Source organism: Cladosporium halotolerans (assembly GCF_011745625.1).
Source record: "Cladosporium halotolerans strain TM138-S3 chromosome Unknown Sca13, whole genome shotgun sequence".
In the NCBI taxonomy this organism is placed as follows: domain Eukaryota; kingdom Fungi; phylum Ascomycota; class Dothideomycetes; order Cladosporiales; family Cladosporiaceae; genus Cladosporium; species Cladosporium halotolerans.
This window is the reverse complement of record NW_027191464.1, coordinates 44867-70602: the sequence shown is the minus strand read 5'-3', so window position 1 is coordinate 70602 and position 25736 is coordinate 44867. Positions and strand designations below refer to the sequence as shown.

General features: G+C 58.9%; 7 protein-coding genes across 7 annotated transcripts; 5 read left to right on the top strand and 2 right to left on the bottom strand.

The window, feature by feature from the left end:
* Positions 1-775: 775 nt before the first annotated feature.
* Positions 776-1988, top strand: WHR41_04494 (uncharacterized protein). Its single transcript, XM_069373100.1, has 3 exons — positions 776-1017; positions 1077-1091; positions 1160-1988. Exons 1-3 carry the CDS (start codon positions 961-963, stop codon positions 1781-1783), a joined length of 696 nt encoding a protein of 231 aa, XP_069229939.1. The 5' UTR covers positions 776-960; the 3' UTR covers positions 1784-1988.
* An 874-nt stretch (positions 1989-2862) lies between these two features.
* On the top strand, positions 2863-3830 carry efm6 (Protein-lysine N-methyltransferase EFM6; the record flags this gene model as incomplete). The annotated part of the gene is made up of 3 exons (XM_069373099.1): positions 2863-3125; positions 3201-3233; positions 3431-3830. The coding sequence occupies 3 exons, from the start codon at positions 2863-2865 to the stop codon at positions 3828-3830; spliced, it is 696 nt and encodes a 231-aa protein (XP_069229936.1).
* A 2174-nt stretch (positions 3831-6004) lies between these two features.
* Positions 6005-6520, top strand: WHR41_04492 (uncharacterized protein; the record flags this gene model as incomplete). Its single annotated transcript, XM_069373098.1, has 1 exon — positions 6005-6520. The coding sequence occupies one exon, from the start codon at positions 6005-6007 to the stop codon at positions 6518-6520; it is 516 nt and encodes a 171-aa protein (XP_069229937.1).
* Positions 6521-7559: 1039 nt separating this feature from the next.
* WHR41_04491 (uncharacterized protein) lies at positions 7560-8610 on the top strand (the record flags this gene model as incomplete). Its single annotated transcript, XM_069373097.1, has 2 exons — positions 7560-8018; positions 8113-8610. 2 exons carry the CDS (start codon positions 7560-7562, stop codon positions 8206-8208), a joined length of 555 nt encoding a protein of 184 aa, XP_069229934.1. The 3' UTR covers positions 8209-8610.
* A 235-nt stretch (positions 8611-8845) lies between these two features.
* WHR41_04490 (uncharacterized protein) lies at positions 8846-11998 on the top strand (the record flags this gene model as incomplete). Its single annotated transcript, XM_069373096.1, has 1 exon — positions 8846-11998. The coding sequence occupies one exon, from the start codon at positions 8846-8848 to the stop codon at positions 11996-11998; it is 3153 nt and encodes a 1050-aa protein (XP_069229935.1).
* Positions 11999-12719: 721 nt separating this feature from the next.
* WHR41_04489 (uncharacterized protein) lies at positions 12720-14801 on the bottom strand (the record flags this gene model as incomplete). Its single annotated transcript, XM_069373095.1, has 1 exon — positions 12720-14801. One exon carries the CDS (start codon positions 14799-14801, stop codon positions 12720-12722), a length of 2082 nt encoding a protein of 693 aa, XP_069229816.1.
* A 1637-nt stretch (positions 14802-16438) lies between these two features.
* On the bottom strand, positions 16439-19933 carry WHR41_04488 (uncharacterized protein; the record flags this gene model as incomplete). The annotated part of the gene is made up of 1 exon (XM_069373094.1): positions 16439-19933. The coding sequence occupies one exon, from the start codon at positions 19931-19933 to the stop codon at positions 16439-16441; it is 3495 nt and encodes a 1164-aa protein (XP_069229815.1).
* Between the last annotated feature and the right edge of the window lie 5803 nt (positions 19934-25736).

Here is a 25736-nt window from a genome sequence, read left to right as displayed (position 1 = left end):
TCTTCTCTTCTTGGGCGGGCTCTTCTTTCTTTGGTGGGGTTGTTTGGGTACCGAATTGGCGACTCTGTGCTTTAGGTAGGGAAGAATGCTCAATGTCGTCGCCGGGACTGCTGTTGCGCTCGATGGAGAAAGGTGTGTTCAGCGGAACGTGAGCATTGGTATTGAAATGTCTCGAGATGAGACTCAGGCGTTCCCGTGGAGCCAGCTTGACGGCAGCCGAGAGAGATCGGCTACAGCGGACGAGGGAGCGAAAGCGGGGCAGTGTGGAAGCCAGGATGACGACAATCTGGGTGTGTAATCGGGAGCTTGTTTGGCGCGCGTGAGCGTGTACCTTGCAGAAGCCGGACTGATGGGAGGAAACGGTGGAATTTGATGGGATCGATGGGATCTGATGGAAGCGGGCTGTCGACTCGACGGCGTGTTGATGAAACGGGAACTAGCAGAGTGATGACCTGGACTGCCGTTCAAAAAGCAGGGGGCTCGGGCCAGCGAGGTCGGCAATTGCGAGAGGCAAAGGTTGATTGATCGATTAATCAATTTTCAATCAATTGATGTCGTCTGGTGTTTCCCGGCTCCATGACACCTCCATCCGAGAAGGGTCCACCTGAGTCTTGTCCGCCTACCACCGGATGGGGTGACGACTCACAACCGGGACGCATCCCCATGGCCATCATCGACCGCAATAGCCGATACCGTCGAGAGGGCACTTCCGCCGTTGGAGTCGACCCGCCACGTCCCAGCCGACAACGGCGTTGGCGCTTGCCGAGCGGCCTCGGGTCACCTTCCGCGTATCCTCTCCACAGCTGCTCCACCAAACCGCAGCTCGCCCAGATCACGGCCTGGACATGCTAGCTCAGCAGCAGGCTGCTGGTAAACGTTCAACCTCACTCAATTCCCGTTTAGGAAGTTGCGACAGGAGAGTATCGCAGTCAATTCCAGGCAACTAGACCACACACCAGCATGGCGTCAAGACTCGTCTTGGTCCTCGGCGACCTCTTCATCCCAGACCGCGCAATCGTGAGCTCCATGCCCAACCCGCCGCAACCATGAACCCGCCAGGCTGACGGCTGGGCTAGGACATTCCCGCAAAAGTACGACAACCTATACGACCCAATTGATCCCCGATCGCGAGCGAGCAACTAACATTTCTCATCAACAGTTCAAGAAGCTCCTCACACCCGGCAAAATCGGCCAGATCCTCTGCCTCGGCAACCTGACCTCGCCCTCCGTCTACTCCTTCCTGCGCGGCATCGCGCCCGACCTCCAACTCGTCAAAGGCGACTTCGACATCCCGCTCAGCAGCGCCGCGCCGCCCGCCGCGCCCTACGGCCAGCAACAACCACCCAGCGGCGGCAGCAGCGGCGAGCCCAGCTTCCCGATCCCGACCGCCCTCTCCAAAGTCGTCACGCACGGCAGCCTGCGCATCGGCTTCACGCACGGCGACAGCATCGTGCCGCCGGGCGACCCGGACGCACTGCTGATCGCGGCGCGGCAGATGGACGTGGACGTGCTGTGCTGGGGCGGCACGTGCAAGTTCGAGGCCTACGAGATGGAGGGCAAGTTCTTCGTCAACCCGGGCAGCGCGACGGGCGCCGACAGCTGGATGGACGAGACGCTGGGCGCCAGCGAGGAGGAGGACGCGAATACCCCGAGCTTCGTGCTCATGGATGTGCAGGGCGATGTGCTGGTGTTGTACGTGTATCAGTTGAAGAAGGATGCGGAGGGGAATGAGAGCGTGGGGGTGGAGAAGGTTAGTTTCAGGAAGGGGGCGGGCGCTGCTTGAGTGAGGGCATGAGTGTAACCACGACGACGGCGTGGAAGTTTTAGACAAAGTAAAGACAATAGTCAAAAGCATGGATGATGCTCCTCTTGGAACTCGAAAGCTGCGGTCAAGCCTCGATGCGGCCATGGAGCTCCACGAAAATTTGTACGTCGGCCTTAGGACCAGGCGCCTTACCGGCGAACGACTTCGCCCTCTCTGCTCAAGACTTTGCTTGCACATGACGTACGATTCAGACATTCCCAAGACAGCAAGACTCAGGCATCTTCGCGATCAAGCGAGGTTGCATGAGGTCACTCCAAGCGGTGTGAGCCCTCCATAGCTCGCATGCGCTGGCGCATCACGCGGCCTCAAGAGCGGTATTTTGCAATTGAAACAACTCGCGTGACGGAGACAACTGTGATTCGCGCGCTGCATTATTTGAGCTGCAGGGACTCGCAGTCGTACGCTTGAGGTAGCATGCCCGTCCAGCTTGCTGGCGAGGACGACAGAGCTCCCACCAGTTGGGTACCATCATCACCATTCGACACCGGTCTGAACGCGGCGCATCGCAGCAGCTGCAAGCCTGATGCCTGCAATACGTGGCCGACCGACCGCAAAGCCCTCAGTCGCGCATCGACCGCGTGTGCGGAAGGATTCTCGTCCGAAACAAGCTCATCGCCAGCCCTTGGCGGTGAAACATGGACACGCGATGCGTACTCACAAGTGGACTTGCAGGATGTACAGAGGTGTACCTCGCTCAAGCCACGCTATAACTCGCGGTGATAATGCCCACTAGCTCACGACCCTTGGACAAGCCTCGCGGACAAGCTTTCTCGCGCCGGCGCGCGCAGCGGGACGCCCAAAACCCAATGATCGCACGGCTGTGGGAAGGTCTAGCCCCACTGGCGCCCGCCAAAAAGATAACGGACGACGAAACGTCGTGCGTGGGCGAAAGTCCTGCTGGGGCTGGAAACGTAGGGTTGGAGGCGAAATAACCAGAAACACGAAACAACCAAAAGAAATACCACCACTCGCTCTCTGTCGTTCCTTCGTTCGTTTCATCCCACCTAATCAGAAGCGCTAATACAAATAAAAAAAAAATGTCACCCTCCGCCACAACCCCCCCTCGCTCTCCCTCGCCAGAAAACGACCCCTTCGGCTTCAGCGAAGAGCTGGTCCAAGCGCCCCAGTACCTCAAGGCCAACACGCAGTCGTTGACCTTCGACGGCCTGCTCGACCCGCCGCTGCTGCTGCACGAGGACCTCGCCGCGGGCTGCGGCGGCATGCTGTGGCCCGCCGGCATGCGGTTGGCCAAGTACCTGCTTAAGACGAAGAGGGAGGAGATTAGGAGTGCGGAGAGCATGTATGTGATTGATTGGCTTGGCTTGTGAGATTCTTTTGGAAGGGAGGGTTGATTGTTGACTTGGTTTGTTTGTAGTGTTGAATTAGGCGCTGGAGGTGGGCTGGTCGGGTATGTTTGATCGATCGCATTCTCCTCGCTCCTCTACGCCTCCTATGTATCCCGACTCTCGTGCGATGCGGTGCGCCCAGTCGCCACAACATTTCCACAACGCACCACGGCACGCATGATCGTCCGAGAGAGACCTACATCAATCCCCATCCCACTCCATCCTAAACCGCAAAGCGACCCAGCTAACCACCCCACAGCCTCGCCCTCGCCAAATCCATCCCCCTCAGCACGCCCCTCCACCTAACCGACCAAGCTCCCATGCTCCCCCTCATGCAGCGCAACACCGCCCTCAACGACCTCACCAGCACCGTCACGCCCAGCATCTACAACTGGGGCGAGCCGACGCCCGCGGGCCTCCCGGCGCAGCCGGAAATTATCCTCGCGGCCGACTGCATCTACTTCGAACCCGCATTCCCGCTGCTGATGCGGACGCTGGAGGAGCTGATTGGCGAGCGGACAGTGTGCTGGTTTTGCTTTGTGAAGAGGCGGAAGGCCGACATGCATTTTTTGAAGGCTGCGCGGAAGGTGTTTGAGGTGGAGAGGGTGGGGGATGATCCGTTCGAGGGGGAGTATTATGGGCAGAACGTCAATTTGTGAGTTTTGGTTTTCCTTTTCCTCGTTGTTGTTTTGATTCTGGTGTTTGATGGGCTGGGTGGTTTGGTTGGGATCCTGAGAGACGATTGGTTTGTGGATTCTTGTGTGTGCCTGGCCTGGCTGACCGAGATGCGCAGTTTCACGTTCCGGAAGAAGGGCAGTCGGTAGATTGCGTGTGCATGATCAGATACCAATGAATGCTATGAGCTCGACGACTGCATTATCGCCGGCTATTGTCTTGCATGTTCCTGGTCGGTCAGCTGGCTCGTGGCTACAGCATATTATTCTCGAGCTGCCTCGGCAGCCGATGGATCGTGACCCGGTGCATGCCTTATCCTCCATCGCCGATCATACGATACACGCGTTCATCACGGTCTGGCAGAACAGCGTGGCAGCGTAGCAAGAATGAGAGATGTCGTGGCCTCCTGTCACCCGGCGACACGTGACGTCTCACCACACGTTGACAGCGCAACAGCGATCACCACGATCATCATTCAACATCGTGGCATGCCCCTCAATGCTCCCGACCGCTCCCGGCAGGGTCTCGCGATGAGGAAGCGCCGGCGAATAAACGAGTGTTCCATACGGGCAGTCGCAACCCCTCGTCGCAAGGTTGCGCTGCATGGAAGAAGCTACGAACCCTCCTGCACGGCAACTCCCAGTGTAACGAGCGGGAATACGATGCGACTGTAAGGTTCCCGGGGGCGTTGCGCTGTAGGCTGACAGGCCCCGGCCTGCCGGCTGTTATAGGTGGGAAGAAGATGACGCGCGCGCTTCCTGCGACGGAGGAAGTCCGCGTGCGCTCTTACCTTTTGCCGGCAGGCCGTCGCAGCAGGCGAGGGCCAAGGGCGATGAGACGCCAAACGTGGGGTCTGCCCATGGGGAGGATGCAGGCGGGCCAGCGTGCGAGAGGCTGCATGGGCGCGTCGCATCGCTGCGGCCTGTCTGCCGCTGCTGCTTTAGCGGGGTGTGCGAGGTGCACGAACGGTGCTCTTAGCATGCGCGCCACCAGCGTCGGCCAAGCGAGGCTGCGGGTGGTCGTCTAGAAGTAGCTGTGTAGCAGGTCGAGGTCGAGGTCGAGAGCTACCCTACGCGCAGTGGCGTACCGCACCGCAGCTCAGACACGCTGGCTCGGCGTGCTCGGGTAAATTGCGAGCGACGACGATGGCGGAGCTCCGAGCTGAAGAGCAGCGCACGGCACGCCGGCACACACGGCCAGCGCGTGGCCAGCAACGCGCCTGCAGAACGGTTGCGCGGGGCCAGACATGCCGTGGACCGAGCGATGAGCGATCGTTGATGACGGGGCGCCGATGCCGATGACGGGGTCGCTGGGCGGTGACAATCCGTGCTGGCATACCATACAACACAATTGTGGTCGATTGTCACGCTGATGAGCAGGGTCGGGGCCACAGGCGGCGCGATCAGGCTTTCTGCCACTCTCGCGGACGCATCGATCAGCAGGCCCAACCGGCTGCATGATCAGATAGCGGCCGGCGGAGGTAGAGTGGCTCGAGTGGGCGCGCAAGGAGGGCGCGGCAAATCAAAGACACGGCGGGCCTGCGTGCGCTGACGCTACTGCGGTGTCGGCTGGCCGCGCTGGCCGCCGCCAGTCGTCAGGGCGCAGGGTGCCGTCGCTCCCGGCCTGCCCCAAAATGCTTGTCCGTCGCCCGCCCACTCGCCGTGCTTGCCCGTGCACCGACCCGGAGGTACCGCAGCCCAGGTATTCACCCATCCCACTCGCTGCCCACCACGGCCTTGAATTGCCTTTCCTCGTCCACCCGCGCACCCTGCCATGCTGCCCACACCTCCTTCACTATAACACCCGCGCCCCGCCTGCACCGCTGCTCCCATGCGCTCCCCCTCGCCATAGCCATGTCCGCACCCACCACCAACACCTTTCTATTCCAAGCTGAGGCTGCGCACGCTTCGCCCGTCCGCTCGTCGTAGCCGCGCTCCCTCTGCAGATACGACCGCGATCAGCACACCACTGCCGAACACCCCGGCACCAGGCTGAGCAGCGATACCGGGCTTGATTACTGTACCCGCGCAACCGACTCCGTCCATCTTTCAAGCGAGCATTGATCAGCGTCGATTTAATTACTGTAATACCGCCACTGCCTTACCACCGCCGATCCACACCTCTTCCATACAGCCATACACTACAACGATTCACCACCATGCCGTTCAGCTGCTTCCGCCCCTCCAAAGGCGCAACACCAGTTGAGCAGGCGCCACGTCCTGTCCGGCCAACTTCCCTTACACACAACTCGCGACCAAAGTTCTCCAGCTTCAACTTCCGCCGCCAAGACAGCAACAGCACCACCAACAGCACGCCTTCCCGCGCCTCCTCCAACGAGAGCATCGCCCTCCTCCCGCCCTGCCGCCGCGAATCCGACGACAAGATCGAGGCCCTGATGATGCCCGTGCCGCCAGACACCCGCAGCCCGCAGCGCTGCCTTCGCATGAGCCATCCGCGCCTCTACGCCAGCATCGTCAAGGAAATGAAGGCGGAGAAGGGCTGCAGGGACTGGCGCAACTTCGCCGTCTTCCCGAGCGACGACGTCGACGAGGAGCACACGGCCGAGGAGCTTGCGCGCAAGAAGGCCGCCGAGTACCAGAAGAAGCTGAAGATGCTCGAGAGTTTCACTATCGATGACGAGGCGATGGAGAGGGCTAGGGCGCTGATTCCTTGATTTGAGGAAGAGTGTTCCTGGTTTTCACGTTACGTTGCGGCACGTTGGTGTCGTTTCACCAAAACACGAGCTGCATTGCTGGCACCTGGCGGAGGTTGTACACGCCACCGCACATCATCACCATCCGCACATTGCCAGCAACCATTAGCGAGGATGCCTTATTTTCCATCTGCGATGACCAGCCATCGTCGACAAGGCATCGTCAACTTGGACTATTTGCGCCCCCGATGATCGGTCTGACTAAACACCGATCACTCGGCACTTCTATATCAAAGGCCCGACGACGGACTTCCAGCCTCGACGGACACAGCCATCTTACTCGGCAGTTGCCTGCAATACCCGAACAACATGACTCAGCGTCTCGGCACTCCAGAGATTCTGCAGTTTCGAAATCAACAACCCTGCATTATTCAGGGTCACCTATTTCGAACCAGCGCCGTTGCACTACTCTATGCGACCTGAAGGCAACTGTTCGCGGCTACTGCAGTGTTGGAGTATGCAGCTAAAGCCGCTAACGACTTCCCAAGACCCTCGGCGTTTCGCTGCATGCACGGCTGACGGCTGCGGTGGCTCGGGGAGTTATCACAGCCTCGATGTATATTGGGAAGTCAATGGCATTCGCACTTGATCACGTGTAAGCACGCGGCAGTGCGTAAGATTGTCGTGTACTTCTCGCGGTTATTCCGATTATTACGACGAGACGATACATTTAGCGATTCATCTGACCAGGTGATTGGATTTTGGAGGGATCAATCATCGAATATAGTAGCCTCTTAATACATACGATACACGATACTTGATTATGTTCTTCAAGACACCTTTCATCTCATATGTACGTCCACATCAATCGGTGACGGCGTCGTCCTCAAATTCCACGAAATCACGTGATCTTCCCATAGCCCGCGGCTTCCAGCGCTTCCTTCCTAATCGGGCCAGCACCCATCTCGACTTTGACGTATACACATCCTCCACCAGCATCAAAAAAAAACAACCACGTCTACGCCCCAACGCCAACCCCACCAACCCACACCAAAGCACAATGCTCCCCCGCCTGCGTGCCCGGGCGCACGCCGCCCTCCGCCAACCGACCACCACCTCCCTCCCCGCCCGCCGCACCCTCATCGCCGCCCCGAAGCCCAACTCCGGCCCCCTCATGGAGCGGCGCGCCGACCGCGCCCTGCCCCCCCTCTCCTCCCGCAACGCCTGGCTGCGCACCCTCCCGGCCTTCGCGGCCATCATGGCCGCCTGCACGCTGGCCATCTTCAACTACCAGAAGAGCAACTCGAGCGTCGTCAGCAGCGCTCTGTACAGCCTGAGGACGAACGGCGAGGCGAGGCGGCTGCTGGGCGACGAGATCTACTTCGCGCAGCAGCTGCCGTGGATTTGGGGCAAGATCGACCAGGTGCATGGGGAGATTGATGTGCGGTTTGGCGTTAGGGGGACGAGGGGACGCGGGGAGATGAGGTTGAGGTGTGTGAGGAGGGAGAGGATGGGTTTTGTGAGTAGTCCCCGTATCTATGGGAAAGAGAAATATGGTGGAGTGTTTTGGGGGTTCAAAAATGAGCTTCTGCTGACTGGATCTCTTGTTACAGTTCGAGACGACGGAGTGGAGTCTGACACCTGATGGCGGCGAGAAGGTTTCGCTGCTTGAAGAGGGGGTTGATCCGTTTGCGCAGGAGAAGGCTTGAGTCTACGAGGCTTTTGAGGGGATATAAGCAAGAGGAGATATGGCGGACATCTGGTTGGGTTTGCCTGGTAATGACGCTCATGGGTGCCCGAATTGAGTTGGAAGGCCAGGACAAGTCTGCTCCTACAAGCAGAGCACGCAAGACTCTACTCAGGATGGCAAGTCATAGTAGAAAGGAATTTGGACTCAATGAGACGAGTCTGTGACCTCGTCCACTCCTTCTGGGCAAACCAGTCCAAAACGGACATCACGCCTGGATTTCGTCGGCTGCACTAGCCACGACACGCACATTGGAGACATGTGCAAACAACAAAGTGTAAGATAGAGACATGCATAAAAGATATGTACTACCATAGACTTCACGAACCAGCAGAAAACGCTTGGCGCAAAGCCTCCCTTGCTACGGTGTCTTTCCCTCCCACCATCTCCATTCTTCACAGCCACCTTGGCGCAAGGGCACGATTGAGAATGCCTCCCACGACGCGCACGCGGACGAGCGCGTCACGCTCCGGTCTAGACGCCCATTCTTCACAGGCCTCGCTGGAGTGTCTTGGAGGAAAAACCATGGCCGACCGAAACGGCACCCTCGAGCCCACGCGACTCCCACTCCCACACAACGACCACACTTCTACTCGGAGATGGTCGGCCGCATGGCTTCCTGGATGAGACGAATCCTTTTAACGGCGAGTCTGCTCGCCACGACACCACCACCAACCACCGCAACCCCCGCCGTCGTCTTCCCCTTCAACTCCCAAGTCCCCACCGCCGCGCGCATCAACCAGCCCTACCTCTTCCAATTCTCCGCCTCGACCTTCGCCCCCCACTCCTCAAACTTCACCTACACCCTCTCCTCTGCCCCGCCCTGGCTCGCCCTCGACAGCGCCTCGCGCACCCTCTCCGGAACCCCCGACCCCTCCTCCGCCGGCAGCACAACCTTCACCCTCACGGCCGCCGACCCCGCCGGTGGCGCGGCACACATGCCCTGCACGGTCGTCGTCACCGCGGACTCCCTCCCAACGCTCCAAGACGCGCTGGGCCCCCAGCTCGCCAACCTGTCCGCCGGCGGGTCGGCGGGCGCCGTGAGCCTGCGCCCCGCGACGCCCTTCGACTTCGCTTTCCGCCTCGACTCTTTTATCGATCGCGTGCAGCGGCGCCTGCTGTACTACGCGACGCTGGCGGACCACACGCCGCTGCCGGCGTGGCTGCGGTTCGACGCGGAGCGGCTGGCGTTCGGCGGCGAGGCGCCGGCGCTCGGGGTGGGAGGGGTGCAGGTTTGGAGGGTGCTGCTGATCGCGTCGGATGTGCCTGGGTTCGCGGGCGTGAGTGCCGAGTTTGAGATTCAGGTTGGGGAAGGGGAGGGGAGGGTAAGGTTTGAGGATGGGGAGAGGGTGGTGGGGTTTCGGGGTGGTGAGGAGGTGGTTGTGGGGGATTTGGGGGAGGGTTTGGTGAGGGATGGGGAGAGGGTTGGGTTGGGGGATGGGGAGAGGGTTGGGTTGGGGGATGTGAGGGGTGCGGAGGTGGAGGGGTTGCCGGGGTGGATGCAGTTTGATGAGGAGACGTTGGGGATTAGGGGGAGGGCGCCGGAGGATGCGGAGGCGGTTAATGTGACTGTGAAGGTGAGTGTTGAGGGTGGAGATACGGCTACGGTCACGCTGCGGTTTGTGCCGGAGCCGCGAGAAACTTCGTCTCTGTTCGCGGGCACGATTGGGACGCTGGAGGCTACGGGCGGCGAGCATTTCGAGTACACGATCCCGAGCTCTGTGGTTCCGAAGACGGACGCGACTCTGAGACTTGTCCTGCCTACGGACGCCAAATGGCTGCAATTTGACTCCAGCAAGCGTGAGATGCAGGGCGATGTACCTTCGCAGACATCCGCCATGATCACGGCGACTCTCAATGCCATGGCATCTGACGTTTCGGAACTCGAAACGCAGATATTCTCTATCAACGTCAAGACGGTGGCATCTCGAAGCGGTACTGCGAGCGAGTCTGGAGCTTCTACCGCTACGCCGACGGAATCGTCGAATGCAGCATCAGCTATGATCGGTGCGGATGGGGACTCACACAACGGACTCTCTGGCGGCGCGATCGCTGGGCTGGTCATTGGCGCTGTCTTGGCCGCCGCGATTCTATTCGCATTGATATTCATCTGCTGCCGGAGAAGACGACGGCCACGCGACGGCTACGCACGACAGATCAGCCCTACCAAACAAAAGATCTCACGGCCGGTTCCACCCATTCACGCCAACTCCATCGCAGTGGCAACAGAACTGCACACGGACGTGGAGAAGGCGCCTTCGGCCGACGGAGCACGATCTGAAAGCAGCGAGAAGCCGCCCCAGATCGATCTTAATCTGCCCGTACATTCTGCCAGGGGCTCAAAATGGACGCATCGTTTCTCACGGAACAGTTTGGCTTCGTCGCTTGGAAACGGAGAGGATATGATCAGAGCAGATACGAATATCCCTGAGTGGGGGCAGAATTCCGCTGCGCTTCAGACACCGCACGATAGCTTTTCGGTGCCGGCCCAGATGGCGAGGGTTTCGAGGCAGTTATCGGATCTTTCACCCAGTAAGAGAGCATTGAGGAGGCTAAGGGCGAGGAGAGCAAAACATCAATCGGAGAACAGCGTGGGACTTGGTATTGGCTTGGGAGACGCGGACCTAATGCCTGGCCGAGCAGACAGTCGTCGAAAGGCGAACAGTCTGGGATTAGAGGCCACCCTAGACAGGAGTAGCTGCGCCTCCATCACCACGAGAGGCACGAGCGTGCTCTCTGCGCGACCTTCAGATTTTCCGCGACCTCCAACTGGATCCTCTTTCGGTGGTTCAAGATCAATAATACCAACTCTTTCAGCCACCGACCTCGACACCAAACGCAGAAGCATCCGGCTCGTAGGTCGCAGCGACAGCATCAACGACGAGCGCCCGATGCAAGAAAAGCGTCAATCCTTCATCCACAAACGCGGAAGCGCAAACATTCTAGGCAGCCCTCTCTGGGGCGCATCCCTAGGCTACCGCGGCAGCTCAGCGCCAGACGCCAGCACACGGCGCCGCAAACAAACCACCTACTCCGAGTCTTCCTCCGTCCAACCCACCCGTTCCTCAACCCGCCTCAGCCAACGCCTCCGCGCCTCCCTAGTCCCCGGCTACCCACGCGTTATCGACCCCTCCACCTCCGAACCCCCCACCACCTACTCCGCTCCAGCCGACGACCCCGACAACAGCTCCGAATACTACACCACCTCCGCCAGCTCCTCGACGCCCGACCTGGCCGCCGACCGCCAGCTCGCGGACGAAATGGCCCTCCCCCGCCACGAGCGCTCCTGGGTGCTCCCCAACGAAGCCTCGCCGACGCCTCCCCCGCCCTCCCTCCGCCAACCCTCCAGCGCCCAGCACACCAGCTCCCCGACTTCCATCCTGCACCGCGGCAAGCCCTTCCGCCCCAGCGCCTCGCGCTCCATTTCTCCACTCGCGGCGCAGGCGCTCGACAACTCGCTCTCGGCGTCCGCGCGCGCGGCGAAGAAGCGCGGGAGCAGGCTTTCGGAGCCGATGGCGCTCGCGAGCAATGATAGTTTGAGCAAGGTCAAGGGGAAAGGGAAGGAGAGGCCGAGGCTGGTGCAGACTAGTAGTGGGAGGCCGGTGAGCGTGGAGGATGTTAAGCGGCTGAGCAGTTTCAGGGCGGAGAGAGTTGTGGAGGAGGATGAGGGAGTGGGGGATGTGGTTGCCGGTGCGGAGGAGGGGGAGAGGGAGAGGGTTGTCACGGGTGGGAGTGGAAAGGCGTTTATTTGAGGGCTGCGTTGGAGGTCTCATCTCGGTTGAAGTGTGGGGTGAGGTGTGATCTTGAAGTCTACGATCTAATGTCTTATGGGATTCAGATACTTCAGGTGTACTGTAATGTATCAAAGGATCCTAGGTCAAGGCGCAAAACTCAGCGGCGATCAGCCTCCTCAGACACAGAAAGCGTATCAGGCAGGATGAGAGACACAAGCCGGCGACGTCCCTTTTGTGATCTACTGTTCTTCTGGGAATGTTTTAACCGCTAGAGGGCTTCTCTTCGTCGGGACCTAACGTTACTTTCCGAAGTGAACTCCCCGATGCTGCTGTCGAGGTGCATACCAGGATTTTTCTGAAGACGGCATCCCATAGACAACGACATGCCTTCGTCCCTGCACCGACACGCGGATTGATGCTCAGCCGGCGCTGGGTCACTTCGGGCGGCATTATCATGCCTTCCGTGTTTGGCGTTCCTTGGCTCTCCGCGCCGCTAGGTTGCAGCAGCCCTTCCGCTCGAAAGACAAGACTTAAGGGGGAGAGGCAGTTGCTTTGAGGCGTACAAACACTGAACATCGTAGTGCACAAAAGACGGCTATATTGTTGGCCTTTTCTTTCCTCATTAATGCTGAAGTAGATCAGAAAGCTTCGTCCGACAACGTCGCAGACCACTCCCCTTCCGCACTCAGCAGCAACCGCTCCCTCCTTTCCAGTCATCCAAGACGGGAAGAAAAGCAAATCACCGATGCCCAAAGATCTCCATCCGATCCTCCGCCTCCTCCTCCCCATCATCGTCATCATCATCCCCCCGATCCTCATCCTCGTCATCTTCGCTCTCCTCTTCGTCCTCCTCATCCTCCTCCTCCTCCTCCTCACTCGAAACTACCGCCCCCTCTCCCACCCCCCAAAACGCCGCCCCCGCCCTCTCCCTCAAGTCCTCACTCGTCCTCGGCCTCTTCTCCTCCGGCGCCTCATCCGGACTCCCCGCCGGAACCTCCGAGTGGCTCCGCCTAGCCAGCCCCGGCCGCGCCGCCGCGCGCTCTAAATCCGACACGTCGAGCCCCTCCATGTAGTACCGCATGGGGCTGAGGCTGCGCGACAGCGCCTGCACCATCTCGTAGGGGCTGAAGCGCGGCAGCTCGAGGTTCGGCATGTTGGGGAGGTTTGGGAGATTCGGGAGGTTGGGCAGGTTCGGCATGTTGGGCATGTTGGGGAGGTTGGGCATTGTGGGCAGCGAGGGGAGGTCGGGGATGCGCGGGAGGTTCATGTTGGGCATGCTGGGCGTTGGGAAGCGGGGCGCGGTGAAAGAGGCGCGCCGCGGTTCTTCTTCCTGCACGAAGTAGCGGCGGGGCGAGTGGGCGCCGCTGGCGCGACGCTCGGGGTTGTAGCTTGGTGAGCCGCCGGCTGTTGCGGCGGCGGCGGTGGCGGGGTGGAGGTTTGAGGGCGAGGAGGGCATTCCGAAGGCGCTGTCGACGCGGTGGCCGTCGTCTGAGGAGGGGGCGCCGATGCCGGCGTCGAGGAGGACGGAGTTGCCGGTGAAGTCGTGCTGGCGTGGTTGGAGTTGTTGCTGGCGGATGAGGCGTTCGGCTTCGGTCTCGCGGCCGGTCATGGGGGGCATTTGGTTGGTGTTATAGCCGCCGCAGTAGTGGCATTTGAGACCTAGCCAGTGGAAGGGCGTCCAGCATCGGGCGTTGCAGTCGTTGCAGCTGATCCAGGCTTTTCGTGGTCGACGAGGTGGAGCGGCGGTCTCGGTCGCGTCTTCAGATTCGTTCGTTGCGACACCTTCAAGGTGCGGCAACAGATCTTCCAGCTCGCCGTCATCCTCAGGCATGGGCTGCAATGCAATCTCGTCGTCCAATTTCCGCCACTGGAGCTCCATGTTCACCGCGCTTTTGCTGCAGACCGGACACTTGTATGTCACCGCCATGAGATCTTTGTAGCATGATCCATGCATGTAGTGCCCGCAAGGTAAGCTCACGACAGGCGTGGGCGATTCGAAAAGATAAGACAGGCAAAGCGGGCAATCCGAATCAGTCGCCCGCTCAATGCAAGGATGCGAGGCCGAAGTCGAAATCGAGATGCAGACATTGCAACGCCGACAATGCACAAAATCCTTCCCCAGCCCTTCTCCCAACCGACACAGTCCACAGTCATCGCAGTGATAGATCCGCTTGTTGCTGTCGTTGTCCCAAAGCTTGCACTTGTCGCAGTAATACCACGCAGCATACTCGCCGCAGTTGACGCAAGTCTCGCCGGCTGGCTGCGGTGTCTGACACAGCATGCAGAGCATGTTCTCTGTTTTCTTGCGGTTCAAGTTGTGTCTGAATGGCAAGTCGTGAGCGGCGTCATGACAATGCCTGCAAGCGTACCATTGCCGGCAGTCGAAGCATTGCACCTTGACGTTCCGCTTGTAATGCATGCATCCTAGATCAGGTAATGTATCCTCTTCTTCTACGTTCGGATTCACGTCGCCGTTGTCATCCATAGGCACGACGGGAAGTGGGCTGAAAGTCACTTCCAGATCACCCGGCCGCAGGTTGTATGGATTGTCAGGGTCGACGGGCGGAGCCAGACTGTTCTTTTCAGGCTGCTGAGGCGTCTGTGGCCGTGATGTTGATTGCGCATGCGGCTTCAGAGCAGCCATGTGCGAGAGGTAGTCGCGTGTCATGAGCTCGTGCATGCGTCTTGCCTTCTCCTCCGTCGACAGCGCGAGCTCCTTGATCTGCAGCAGTTGCTGGCGCAGCGACTGCATGCCATCGTTTTCCGGTATGGCTCCGTCCATATCGCTGTCTGTTCCGTTCACTTGTACGGGTTCCGCCATTGTGATGTCCACCTCTTCCCTGATCAGTCTCTTGCCACCGCCTTGCGGGTGTGGGCGCTTGCAGCTGCGCCAGGCGACGGTCTACCTCCTCCTCCTCCTAAGTCCAGACGGTCGACAGCGCAAACAGTGGCCAAACTCACGTGCTCCCTCCGCACCCAAGTCCCAAACCCACAAGCCTCCAGCCTTCAAAAGCCAGCAGGCAGCACGCGACCAGGCTCGTCCGTCCCGACTCTTGAATCTCGCGCCTCTCAGCTCTTCAGCAAACAACCGGTCATGCAAGTGTCAAATTGTAATAATTCAGAGGCAAAGCAAAACGTGTTCCGAAAACTTCACACGCTTTGAAGGTACTGTACACCAAGGCAGGAAGTCTCCCCGTCTCCGTCAGTCGTCCGGCCGGGGGAGCCAAAGCCAAAGCAGCCAGGCGTCGCCTGACATGTGACAGCGAGGCCCAGAGCGAGCCACAGCGCAACGTCACAGCTCCGCGGCCCGTGCGCAGCTAATTGCAAAAGAGCCCGCGCGCTGCACGGTCGATCAGACGAGCGTTTCTCGCTTATTCCCTTTCGGACTGGCCTTCTACGCCCGTAAATCGATCTTCATTCGCCGGCGGCAGATTTCGACTGGGCTGGGCGGCAGCTCGCTTGCTGAGATTGATCGGACGTGCGACTTCTGGTGGCCGGCCTGCCTCCACCTCGCGAGCGGACTGGGTGGGCCGGGTTAGGCTCGCGGTGGCCGTGCTGGCTGGGAGGGGTTCCACAGCGTGATTGTGGTCGCACGACGGCGGTGCGGCTGGATTGCTCTGGCATGTGAAAGACTGGCTAGCCTGGGAGAGAGTGTCGGTGAAGGGTGTGGAAGCGTCCTGAGGAGCCTCGGTCTGCCATCTCGAGTGTGTTCAGGGCGTACCGTTTACGAGAGCAAAAACGGTAACACGCGGGAACCTCAGACGGAGAATATCCTGAATGGGATTGGGGCAAAGACGAAAACGAGGACAGGAAGGAATGGCATGTGACAAGCTGAGGAGATACGAAGAACAAGCACCTTTTTCCGGTCTGATAGTAATGCGATTCATGTGACCATCGACCAAAACTCCTCTACCCAGCAACCTCAGACGGACGATACCCAGAATTGGAAGGAGGCTTACAAAAAAAAAAACCAACGGCATGTGACACGATCTCTTCATCTAATGACTTTCGTCTCCATTAGGCTTCGTCTACCCATCGAAACCTCAACCGAAAATGCCTCTATACATACACACTTCTCCTTCTCTCTATCCCTCGATCCCTCCACCTCCTTCTCGTCGCTAATCTGTACATATCCAAAAGCCCCCAGTTTCCTGAATCTCTCAGCATTTCCTGGCCGTGCTGGGGCAATCTCCGAGCATTTCTCTCTAGTACAAAGGATCATTCTCCGTGATCATTGATTGAAGAAAGAAAACCAGAAAATGCCGCCGTACCCGTGCTGCCCATGCGTGGCCGTCAGAGAACAGAGAGGAAAGTGAGGAGAGAGAGGCTTTTGTGTTCCCGCAGTGTTGGGTATCATCGTAAAAAGAGGAAAGAGAAAAAAACAAGCAAAAAAAGGAAAACGAAACCACAGAGCGGCCAAGCGGGGGGTGGCTCTGATCCAACCGAGCACCCCCTCCCTTAACCCGACCCGGCAGCGTGCGCATCCGCCCTGCCGCCGCCAAACGCAGCCTTGAAGCCGAAAGTGTTCCCCTTCCAGAACAGATCCATCCTCGAATGGTCCTTGGCCACCGTCGGGGCCTCCGGCTTCTCGCCCTCCTTCTCCTCGTGCGCCGTCTTCGGCCTCTCGACCGGACTCACGGGCTCGCTTGCGACGGCGCGAGGCGGCATGAGGTTTGTGTTCGGGATCGACGGGCGGTGCTCGTCGCGGGGCTCGAGGACCAGGCTGCGGCGGTGGAAGGACGCGGCCATCTCGGCGTTCGAAGCGCGCATGCGGAGGAGGTAGGCGTCGAGCCAGGCCTGGAGTTCGGGGACGGCGTGGAAGCGGTAGGGGACCTGGAAGCGCTGGACTTGCGCGACGATTTTGGCCATGAGGGCGTATTTGTTGAAGTTGATGACGGAGAGTGCGTTCCCACTAGCGCTGCCGGGGATCTGGCGGGAGGTTTTGTTGCCGGCGTCGATGAAGGTGAGGTCCGTGAGGTAGACGCCGAGGAAGGGGAGACAGGGCGCGGAGGCTTCGTCGACGTGCCGGCGCAGGCAGGTGTAGTTGGAGGAGATGTCGATGATGGCTTTGAGCTCGTCGAATTTGGCCTTGATCTTCTTGGGGATGAGCTCCCAGGTGCGTTTGAGGCGCTGGATCATGGAGGTCTGCAGGGAGGCGACGATGGCCATCAGGCACTCAAAGTTGCGCATCTCGTAGCAGCAGGCCGCGACTCTGATCCAGTGCTTGATGATCAGGGCGCGCTTCTTCACTTCGGTCGGCAGAAGGACGCTGTCGCTGACTGTGTAGGCGAGGTCTGTGTTGAGTTTTTGCAGGTTGCGTACGTTGCTCGACTTGTTCGAAGAGCTCTTCTTGGCAAAGCCGAGGCTGAGCAGTTCCTCAGGCTTGATCTCGCAGTAGACTCTCGAGGTCATGAGCGTAAGCTGTCGGGCAAGCTCGAGAGGGTCGAGATCAAGAATGCTGAGATCAGCAGGGTTCTCAGGGCGGTGCTTCAGCGCATTCATAGACGCCTTCGAAATGGCCGGGTTCGGAATAGCCGCGTCCGCGTCGCGCTTGGTATCGACCAGCATGCTGGTCTTGCCGACTCCAGAGACCAGCGGCTCGATGACGGTGCCATTCTCGTACGCCGCAGTGATCCGCCTAGTAAGCTCGAGCAAGCGGTCGGCCGCAGACGGAAGGTGAGGTCTGAGCTTGTGCTGGGCAAAGCTCTTGATGTCGTCGAGTGCGTCCTTGTCGGCGTCCGCGTTCCAGTACGTCTCCAGCCATCCCTTGAAGCACTGGCAAATGCGGAGCCTTACTGGCTTGCCCACGGCCACGCTGTCGCCGACGTAGTCAAAGCGCTCGACCAGTGCCTGCGTGAGGCTGCGAGCATTTGCAAAGAATCTGAAGGTGAGGTAAAAGGTTGTGGCAAAGTTCAAATCCGGCGTGGTGTCGTGTGTCGTAAGCTGCTCCACCAGAGCATTCAAGCTCCCGCCGATGACCTGCCCATGGTGGTTCAGGATCAGTTCGTGCGCGTATGATTTCTGGAGAAGAGCCGTGTCGGCGTCGTTGCTGGCTTCGGTGTTTGCCGAAGTCATGCTGGAAATGCTGGCGAAGCTATTCAGCAGTTTGGGGTTGAGGCCTTCGTTCTTGCGGCCTTCTGGTGTCGAAGCCCTCGTTGAAGCCTCGGATACCGTGCTCATTTCTGTGTCCCGGCACATGCTAGCCTGTGTGCTGAAAGATTCGGTTACACAGGTGCTAACGCTGTCTTTGCGCTCGGGCTGGGTGATTTCATCTCCAAAGGAGAGCGGCGCCTTCAATGGACCAGCCTCGGCCACTTGTGTAGATGGCGCTCTCGAATGGTTGCTCTCGACTGCCGACGAAGCAAGAGGGCTATCCGTGGATATCGTGATCGCCGGAGAAGGCATTCCAAGGTCGTTCATAAGTGGGTTGATGCGGGACATGCGAGTGTCGACAGGGGGCAAAGGCGGTAGAGTCTTTCGTTTGCGAGCCTCGTCTGCAGCTCGAGCGGCAACTGCAGGATCTTCGGCTCCAGGTGATACGTCTGAATCATGAACGTCGTCCTCACTAGAGTCCTCGTCGAGAATAGGTGGTTTCGAAAGCTGGAAGTCTCCCGTCTTCTCCAGCCTCCTGCGGGTTTGAGCTACACATTCGCCGACTGACCGGATCAAGCTCGTACCCACGGCAACCAAGCGGTTAGCTTGATCTGGCAACATTACCGCATCATCGTCCGGAAGGTCTGAGAAGGTGAAGACTTCTTTCGTCGACTGCACAAGCTCGTGGAGCACTTCCAGTAGAGACTCTTTGGCATATTTCATGGCTGAAGATGGCTCAGAATTGACTCCATTGACCTGGTCCATGACGGCCACCAGGCTTTGGCAGGCCGATGTCAAGCGCTGAGTGGTATCCAATAATTCTGAGTGAGAGCGGGATTGTAAGTGGTGTCCAAGGAATTTGCCGATATGGCCGATGCAAAGGTCGTGAGCCTGCGAGAGTTGTTCTGAGGCGTTGTCCCCTGACCGTCGCTCTTCACGGATGAGTGAGAGACGATGCGACGTTCCGCTAGTGCGAGGCGTATGAACATTCGATCTCTGCCTGCTCGATGCTGGGGTTGACATGGCGTTGATGGAGCGTTGGTCGACACTGCTCTCATCGTCGGACAATATATCGCCGTTCTCGTGTCTCGATTCAGGTGATCTGAGAGAAGCTGTGACTTCGGGTCCAAAGTACAGATCCAGAGGAGACATTGTTGAGGCTTCCGTCCTGGACCCGTTGATGTCTCGAGGTCCGGTCATGGCTTCCTGGGTCCAGGCATCCACAAAGCGAACAGCGCGTGTCACAACTCTGAACGCTTTGGTGACCAGCTCGTCGAGAACGATGGGAATTATCTCGCCAGCGTAAGGCTGGCCCACCTCCTCCTGCAGCTCCTTCGCCTTCGCCACCATCGACGACAGATCCGCCAGCAACCCTTTGCGCATCCGTCTGATTCCGACATTTTGCTGTACCAGCTGGGCGTCTCTGTGCAAACAACTGGCGTGCTCCAGTAGGTATCTCACGCCGGCGATCAATCCTTTCACGTATTCCGGTCGTGTGAATTTCTTGAAGCTGGCCTCCTCGCTGTCCTCCAGAAGGTCCCAGAACTGAGTCATTGCGTTCAGCAAGTTGCGGATGTAGGGGTGATCATATGGTTCGCAGTAGTTGGTAGGCACCCATCCTCGGTTCCCCGAGGAGAACAACGTGCCGTCTGCCCAGCCATTCTCGTGCTTTGAGTGTACAAGGATCAGGTCGCCTTGCTTAATCGCAACGGTTACTGAATCTTCATCGCTGCTGGTAGAAGGTTCGCTGGTGGGATCAAAGGCGTGGAGAACCCTAAGGTAGTTGTGAAAGAGGGGTTCTGGCGTTGGCGACCGGTTTACGCCGGGTTCGGGGCTGATTGGGGTCTCTGGAGGAGTCATCTGGTGGTGACTGGGATCTATGCTTCTAGACTGAAGTGTGCTGAGCGGCGCCGGCCGGTGTGAGTTGTCCCTTGAAGCCGCCATACTTCCACCGTTCCCAGGCCACGCGCTGTGGCCGTAATCATGCATTGGTGTGAGATCAGCTTGCGAATTGACTGCAGGCCTTCGCCGTCCGCATTCGATTTACGAGTGGTCCATGTGTGGTGAGGTGCAATGGCAGGCAGTGGTTCGGCTCGGAGTTCCGCGTGCGTTCCAGTCGAGGTCTGGAGAGGGCTGGAACATCAGCATGTTTGCTCGTGCGGCGTTCCGAGCAGTCGGAGGAATGTGGGCGCTCGATCATGTGGGCAGCACGGTCGCACCATTGGGTTGTGTACTCACCTGCGCAATCAAGCGTTCCTCGACAGCCGTTGACGTTGGTTTGAGAGCGCTTTCCGCGAGTTTCAGACGGTGATAGGGAACAGCGATCGTGTTGGCGGGGTGAAGCCAGTTGTAGTAGGCACGACTTGGTGGGGTGAGAGAGCGAGTGAGGGAGGGCAGCCGTGGCCAGGTGAAGCGAGGGCTGTGGCACAGGGTGGCAACGGAGAGTGAAGTGAGCGAGTGAGGTCGGAGGGGTCGTAAGGGCGAGACAGTAGGCAAGGAAAGCCCGCGGCGTGTGATCGTGGGTGTGAGGTTCGCGGGCTCGCGGGCTCGCGGAGGGTGTGAGAGAGGGCCGTTAGCAGAGTGGTATCCGGCGCGCGCAAGGTTTGGGAGGTTTCGGCCGGCAGCTCCCTTGCTCAGACAGACAGTTGGGCGGTTCGCCGCACACCGTTCAGTACACCGGCGAGAGTAATAATACGGCAGCAGAGCTGGGCGGGCCGCAAGACACGAGCGAGTGTAATATAGGGAGGCGCGCGAGGATAAGTGCGCCGGCGCGCGCTCCACGTGCCCGCGCAACACCCATCGTCACTCGTCACTACTTACCTTACCACCCACGCCAACCGCGAGATGCTGGCCACGCCCATGCGGCCATCGCCCTCTCTGGCGCGCATCAATGCTGGCGCCCGCTCGGACGGCGCGAGCAAACGCTACGCCTGCGCCGGCTTTGCTGCCCCTTCGCCCTATCGCCATGACGATGGAATACCTAGACGCAGGCGCCGGTGATCTGCAGGGCCCCATCCCTTAGTGCCATGGACGGCAGTGCGAAGGTGCCATTCCTCAGGGTCGGTGGCCGGCCGAACGCCTCCAGCGCCTCTTCCACCGTCCCGTGCGTCGCCCCTTGCCGCTTGCGGCAGGCCTCAGCACGCCGCCCTCTCGCCTCCCTGCACTGCATCGCCCGCACGCGCAGCCCTGTATGATCGCTGCCGGCCTGCTATCGCTCTGCCAGTACGAAGTGCCCTCATGCAGCCGCAACGACCGCCGGCAGCGCCGCATGCAACGGCGGTGAGCGTGGAAGCGCCCATGGCGACAGCGCGAACGCGCACACCTTCTCCTCGACTCTGACCCCGGCGGCGGCGGTGCGCGCACGACTTCGCTCCTAGCCTGGTTAGCCGACATTTGTCTTCCGGGCCTACAGAAGCGCAACCAAAGCAGCAGCGCGCAGGCTGCCCGCGGTGGAGCGTTTCCGCTTCTGGAGTCCTGGTCTCGAAGTCTGAAGTGCCGGCAGCAGCCCGCCGCGTCGCGAGGCCCAGTTATCTCCCACGCCTACGGCCAATTTGCAATACTAGTCAACGGCCGCCTTGGCCCACCGCCCGCTGCCTCTCCGCCGGGATCGTCCCTTACCATGGAGCTGGACCCGTGTTTGCTGTCCATCTGTTTCAATATCATCGGCTGTTAACGTCTCAGAATACTCCTGATCCCAGCGAGACATATGACTGCTTAAGATGGCGACCTGCTCCCCGCTGTAACCTCACCTCATCTCTTTCACCGCTCGTGCAGAGGACGCGGAATCGAGCGAGCGTTCAATCTCTCTTGACCGAGTTGGTCCGAGGCGGTGATGGCTGTGCGCACTTGCGATTTAGCATCGAGGCCCGAGCACGACGTGCAAGTCCCTCCACTGCTCAAGTTCCCACAGGGCACAAATCCGGAGCAAGCGCACGAGCAAGTTTTATGAAGACATCACGATTCACGAGCCGTCTGCACTGCCGTCATCTCTCGCCATTACTCGAGAACAACACCGGCAGTCTGGAGTGCCAGGCCTGAACCCCTCTCACAGAACCAGTGCAGTGCACTGTGGAACACGACGTCTTGACTTATCTTATCGGCACATCTCCTCGCCGGCCCTTTTCTGCATTGGTTCAGGCACTACTTTCTGCCAAAAGTGATCGACAGCGCCGTCGGGCTCTAAGATTGCCTTGCTCGCGGAGGCGGGTCGTTTCGTCACATAAACCCACGGTCGTAACTCTCTGATCTGGAAAATTGCCTTTTTTACGGCGTGATAGACCGCGCGTCCACAAGCATGCCGCGGTCTGTCACCACCTCGCTTCGGCGCTGTGATTCTGCCCTGACATACAATCTTTGCACGCGTTACATCGCGTAAACAAGCGACATGATGTCCTTCGAGCCTTGTCGACGGAGAACAACCGTTGCTGGACAATCACGCATTGACACGGGCGCTCAGAGCAGCGATTTTCGACCGATCAACGCCGGTCTGCACGTGGTCTTCAAGGCACGGCCTGCCCGATGCGGTGATCTTTCATTCCTAGGGGGTTCGTAGCGCATTCGCCAGTAACCCTTGCCGTTGCGCTCTTCTCGTAGTCCCGGCCAGGCCATCATGGTAGGCGACACGGGGCTTCTGGCGGAGAATCATGATCTCGATGGCAAGTACTGTATGTAGCGACCGAGAACTCACTTCGAGCAGCCTTATCGCAAGCGCTCAAAGCACGACCCAGCAGCTCGTCGATCAAGAAGCAAGTAACCAAGCTTTCCTCATGCCGTCCTATTTCCTCGGAGCGCTTCCCCAAAGCACGCACAGAAAAGCAAAAAAGTCCCTCCCGAATTGGTATTGCGTCGCCAAATGCGGCCACGTAGGTCCACAGTCTTCCTTTATCTGAGACAACAGATCTCCTCGCAGCCTGGTACCTCGCCGCCCGGGCTGCTGGTCCGCACCATCCCACGCCGTCGCTGGCATCCTCCGCGGTCTCACGGCGTCCTTCCAACCGCGCTCCGCTAGACTCTCTCTATCCCACCCACGCCACCTTCGCAGCCATCCGCAGTCCCGACACAGCGCGCTGGAGCCCCCCTAGCGCGACCGGCCGCTCTCCCCCGTCCCACGACGCGGTCCGGGAGGTCGGTCGCGCCGCGCTATGGCTTCTTGCTCCTGTTGCGGACGCACGCTTCGTCACGCCCGGTGCGAGCGGTTTGGTCTGGATGCGGTTTATTTTGAGCGAGGTGTAGTCGTGAGGCGGCTGTTGGGACGGTAGATGGGGATGCGGGTGCAGAGGCCGGCTATATGTTCCTAACGTATGTAGTGGTGGTTGTGAAGCCGGCGAAGGGCAGGGCCGCGCTCGTCCTCGTGCGGCTGTTATTCGTATCACTGGTGTGCAGTCGGGACTCGTATGTATTGTCTGGTCGTCGTGGGGCTCGTGTTCGCTCGTATCCCCAACCCAGATCACGCAAACCTCGCGTCGTGACTTCCTCCCCGGCGCCCAGTCGCCGTTGTGTCGACATCAGAAACACCCAACCGTCTGCCCCGACCGATGTGCGCCGTTTTCTACGCGTGATGGGAATGGCTATCACGGTCGAAGGTTTGGTCGTCTGAGATTTGGTTTGATGTGAGGATGAGATTATGATTAATCGGCTGTAATTGGTCTGCAGTCCACAAATCAATCGTTGTCGTCACACAGTATCAAGTGTACAAAGGCGTCACTGAGCAAACCAAGCGAGACGCGGGAGGTCAACGTTGTCCATTGCTTGCGTTTGAGTGCCTTTGGTTGGCAGCATTAGCAGGTGCTTTCACACATCCTGCTAACAAACGTGCTATGAAGATGACCGACAAGGTGCATGCAAGGCAACCCGCGATCCGCATTCGCTTCGTCCGCCTTGATGAAGTGAGGTACTGTGATACTCGCGATGAATTCGTGCAGTAATCCACCGGAAGCTCTCCATTGACATTATCAAAACATACAAACAGAGCAGCCGGCACATCGGCCGTCAACAACAAACACTCTGACTCTCACGCACACGTTGGAAGCAACGACAGTATCCTCACATCAATTCCGCGATCCGTCCGACGAATCCGGCCACAACCCCATCCGCCGATCCGGACACACTTGTTACTGTGGGTTCCGTGATGACGAGCAGCCGCGCATCCCAGTTCTTCAAATTCCCCATCGGCCGCCGGAAGACATCCTCCGCCCATCGTCACTTGCGCGACACGGCCGTGTAGGCGTGTAAGATGCCGGCAGATGAGCTGACCTCGATGAAATTTGTGGGCGACTGAGACGGTTCATCTCCGTACGTGCGATCTGACAGCGTGGCTGATCGTAAGTATTGAAGGTCAACATTCGGCGATAATTGTGCTGAGAGAGGTGAGTGGCAAGGCATCCTGAGTTTGCGTAGTTGTCATGGTGGTGTCTCTCTCCATCCACCTTCTCCGCCGATACGTCATTGTAGGGTTTCGGTCTGTACTGCACGCAACGCTGGGTGCGTGAAGACGAGCATCTACCACTCGAACGTAGGTCTCGTATTCCGTCAGTTGATGAGTTGGCGCGAATCGCATCGTTACACGACGACCTCCTGGCACGCTCTGGCATTGGCCTAGATTCTCCCTTTACAAAGTCCAGTCCAGTGGCAGGACCTCCATTGCTAGAACTCTTGGGCGTCAAGCGTGCGAACGATGGGACTCGCGTCCATGTCCGCGTTGCATAGACAGGACATTCTGTCAGAATCTCTTCAGCTAAGCGCCCTGCATCACGACGAATTGCCCCCCAATAACTCCAAGCCAACGTCCACACTCTCACAAGCGCTGTGGCAAAAGAGGTGGCTATGTTTGCATTTCCTGGTACTTAGGGAGGGGTTCTAGAGTTGGTGTTATGTGATGGCTGTTTATTATCATGCGTTTTGATGTGGAGCGCGCGTGGCTCTTGAAAGGTCTGGGCTGGTTGGCAATGAAAATTGACACACAAATTTTCGGGTCAATGGTTGCTTGACGGGAAGGGATGTCGACCAGAAGCCGTGAGGTCTGATCCAATGTTGTCGTCTGTCTCTCGGTTGGACTTGGTTCTCCACACGAAAGTGTTCGATTGATATTTGGCATTGTAGCGGACAAAACGGCCAATCCTGGGTGCAATAACGTCATCATCAGCACACTTTGACCTGGAGGCTGGCTTCTTTTTCATGTTTCGTTTTCCCCCTCTTGGACGGAGTATCTTGAACGATATAGTCAGCAATCTCAAACGCGGACAAGGAAGAAGTGATGCTTGATGACATTGTGAAGATGGTCGGAAAAATGAGGGTTAGGGTTGGGGTAAGACGGCCTGAAGCCCGGGCGCATTGGGCAGTGTGCGACGTGTGACAGCCGCATTGCCGTCGACCTCACTTGACCGACGTCGCTATATGGCTTACGACGGCCATTGAGATGCTCAATTCTCATCCTTGCAGGGCGTCAATCAAGGCGAACCAATTGTGTACTTCTGTAGGTACATGGTACCAGGGAGAAAGTCGGGCATGATCAGTGCATCCTCGTCGACGCGTAACCCCGCCGGTCCACCTTTCCTGCCCACTTAAAGTCGCATGTGTCGTTTCATCGAACAGTTGGCAGCCACGAGTAGTAGTCACCTTCTTCACGTACCTCGACTGACTCCTTCATTACAATACAACTCAGGTC

Excerpts from the sequence above, each read along its gene's own strand:
- WHR41_04494 (XM_069373100.1), top strand. The coding sequence starts at position 961 with ATGGCGTCAAGACTCGTCTTGGTCCTCGGCGACCTCTTCATCCCAGAC.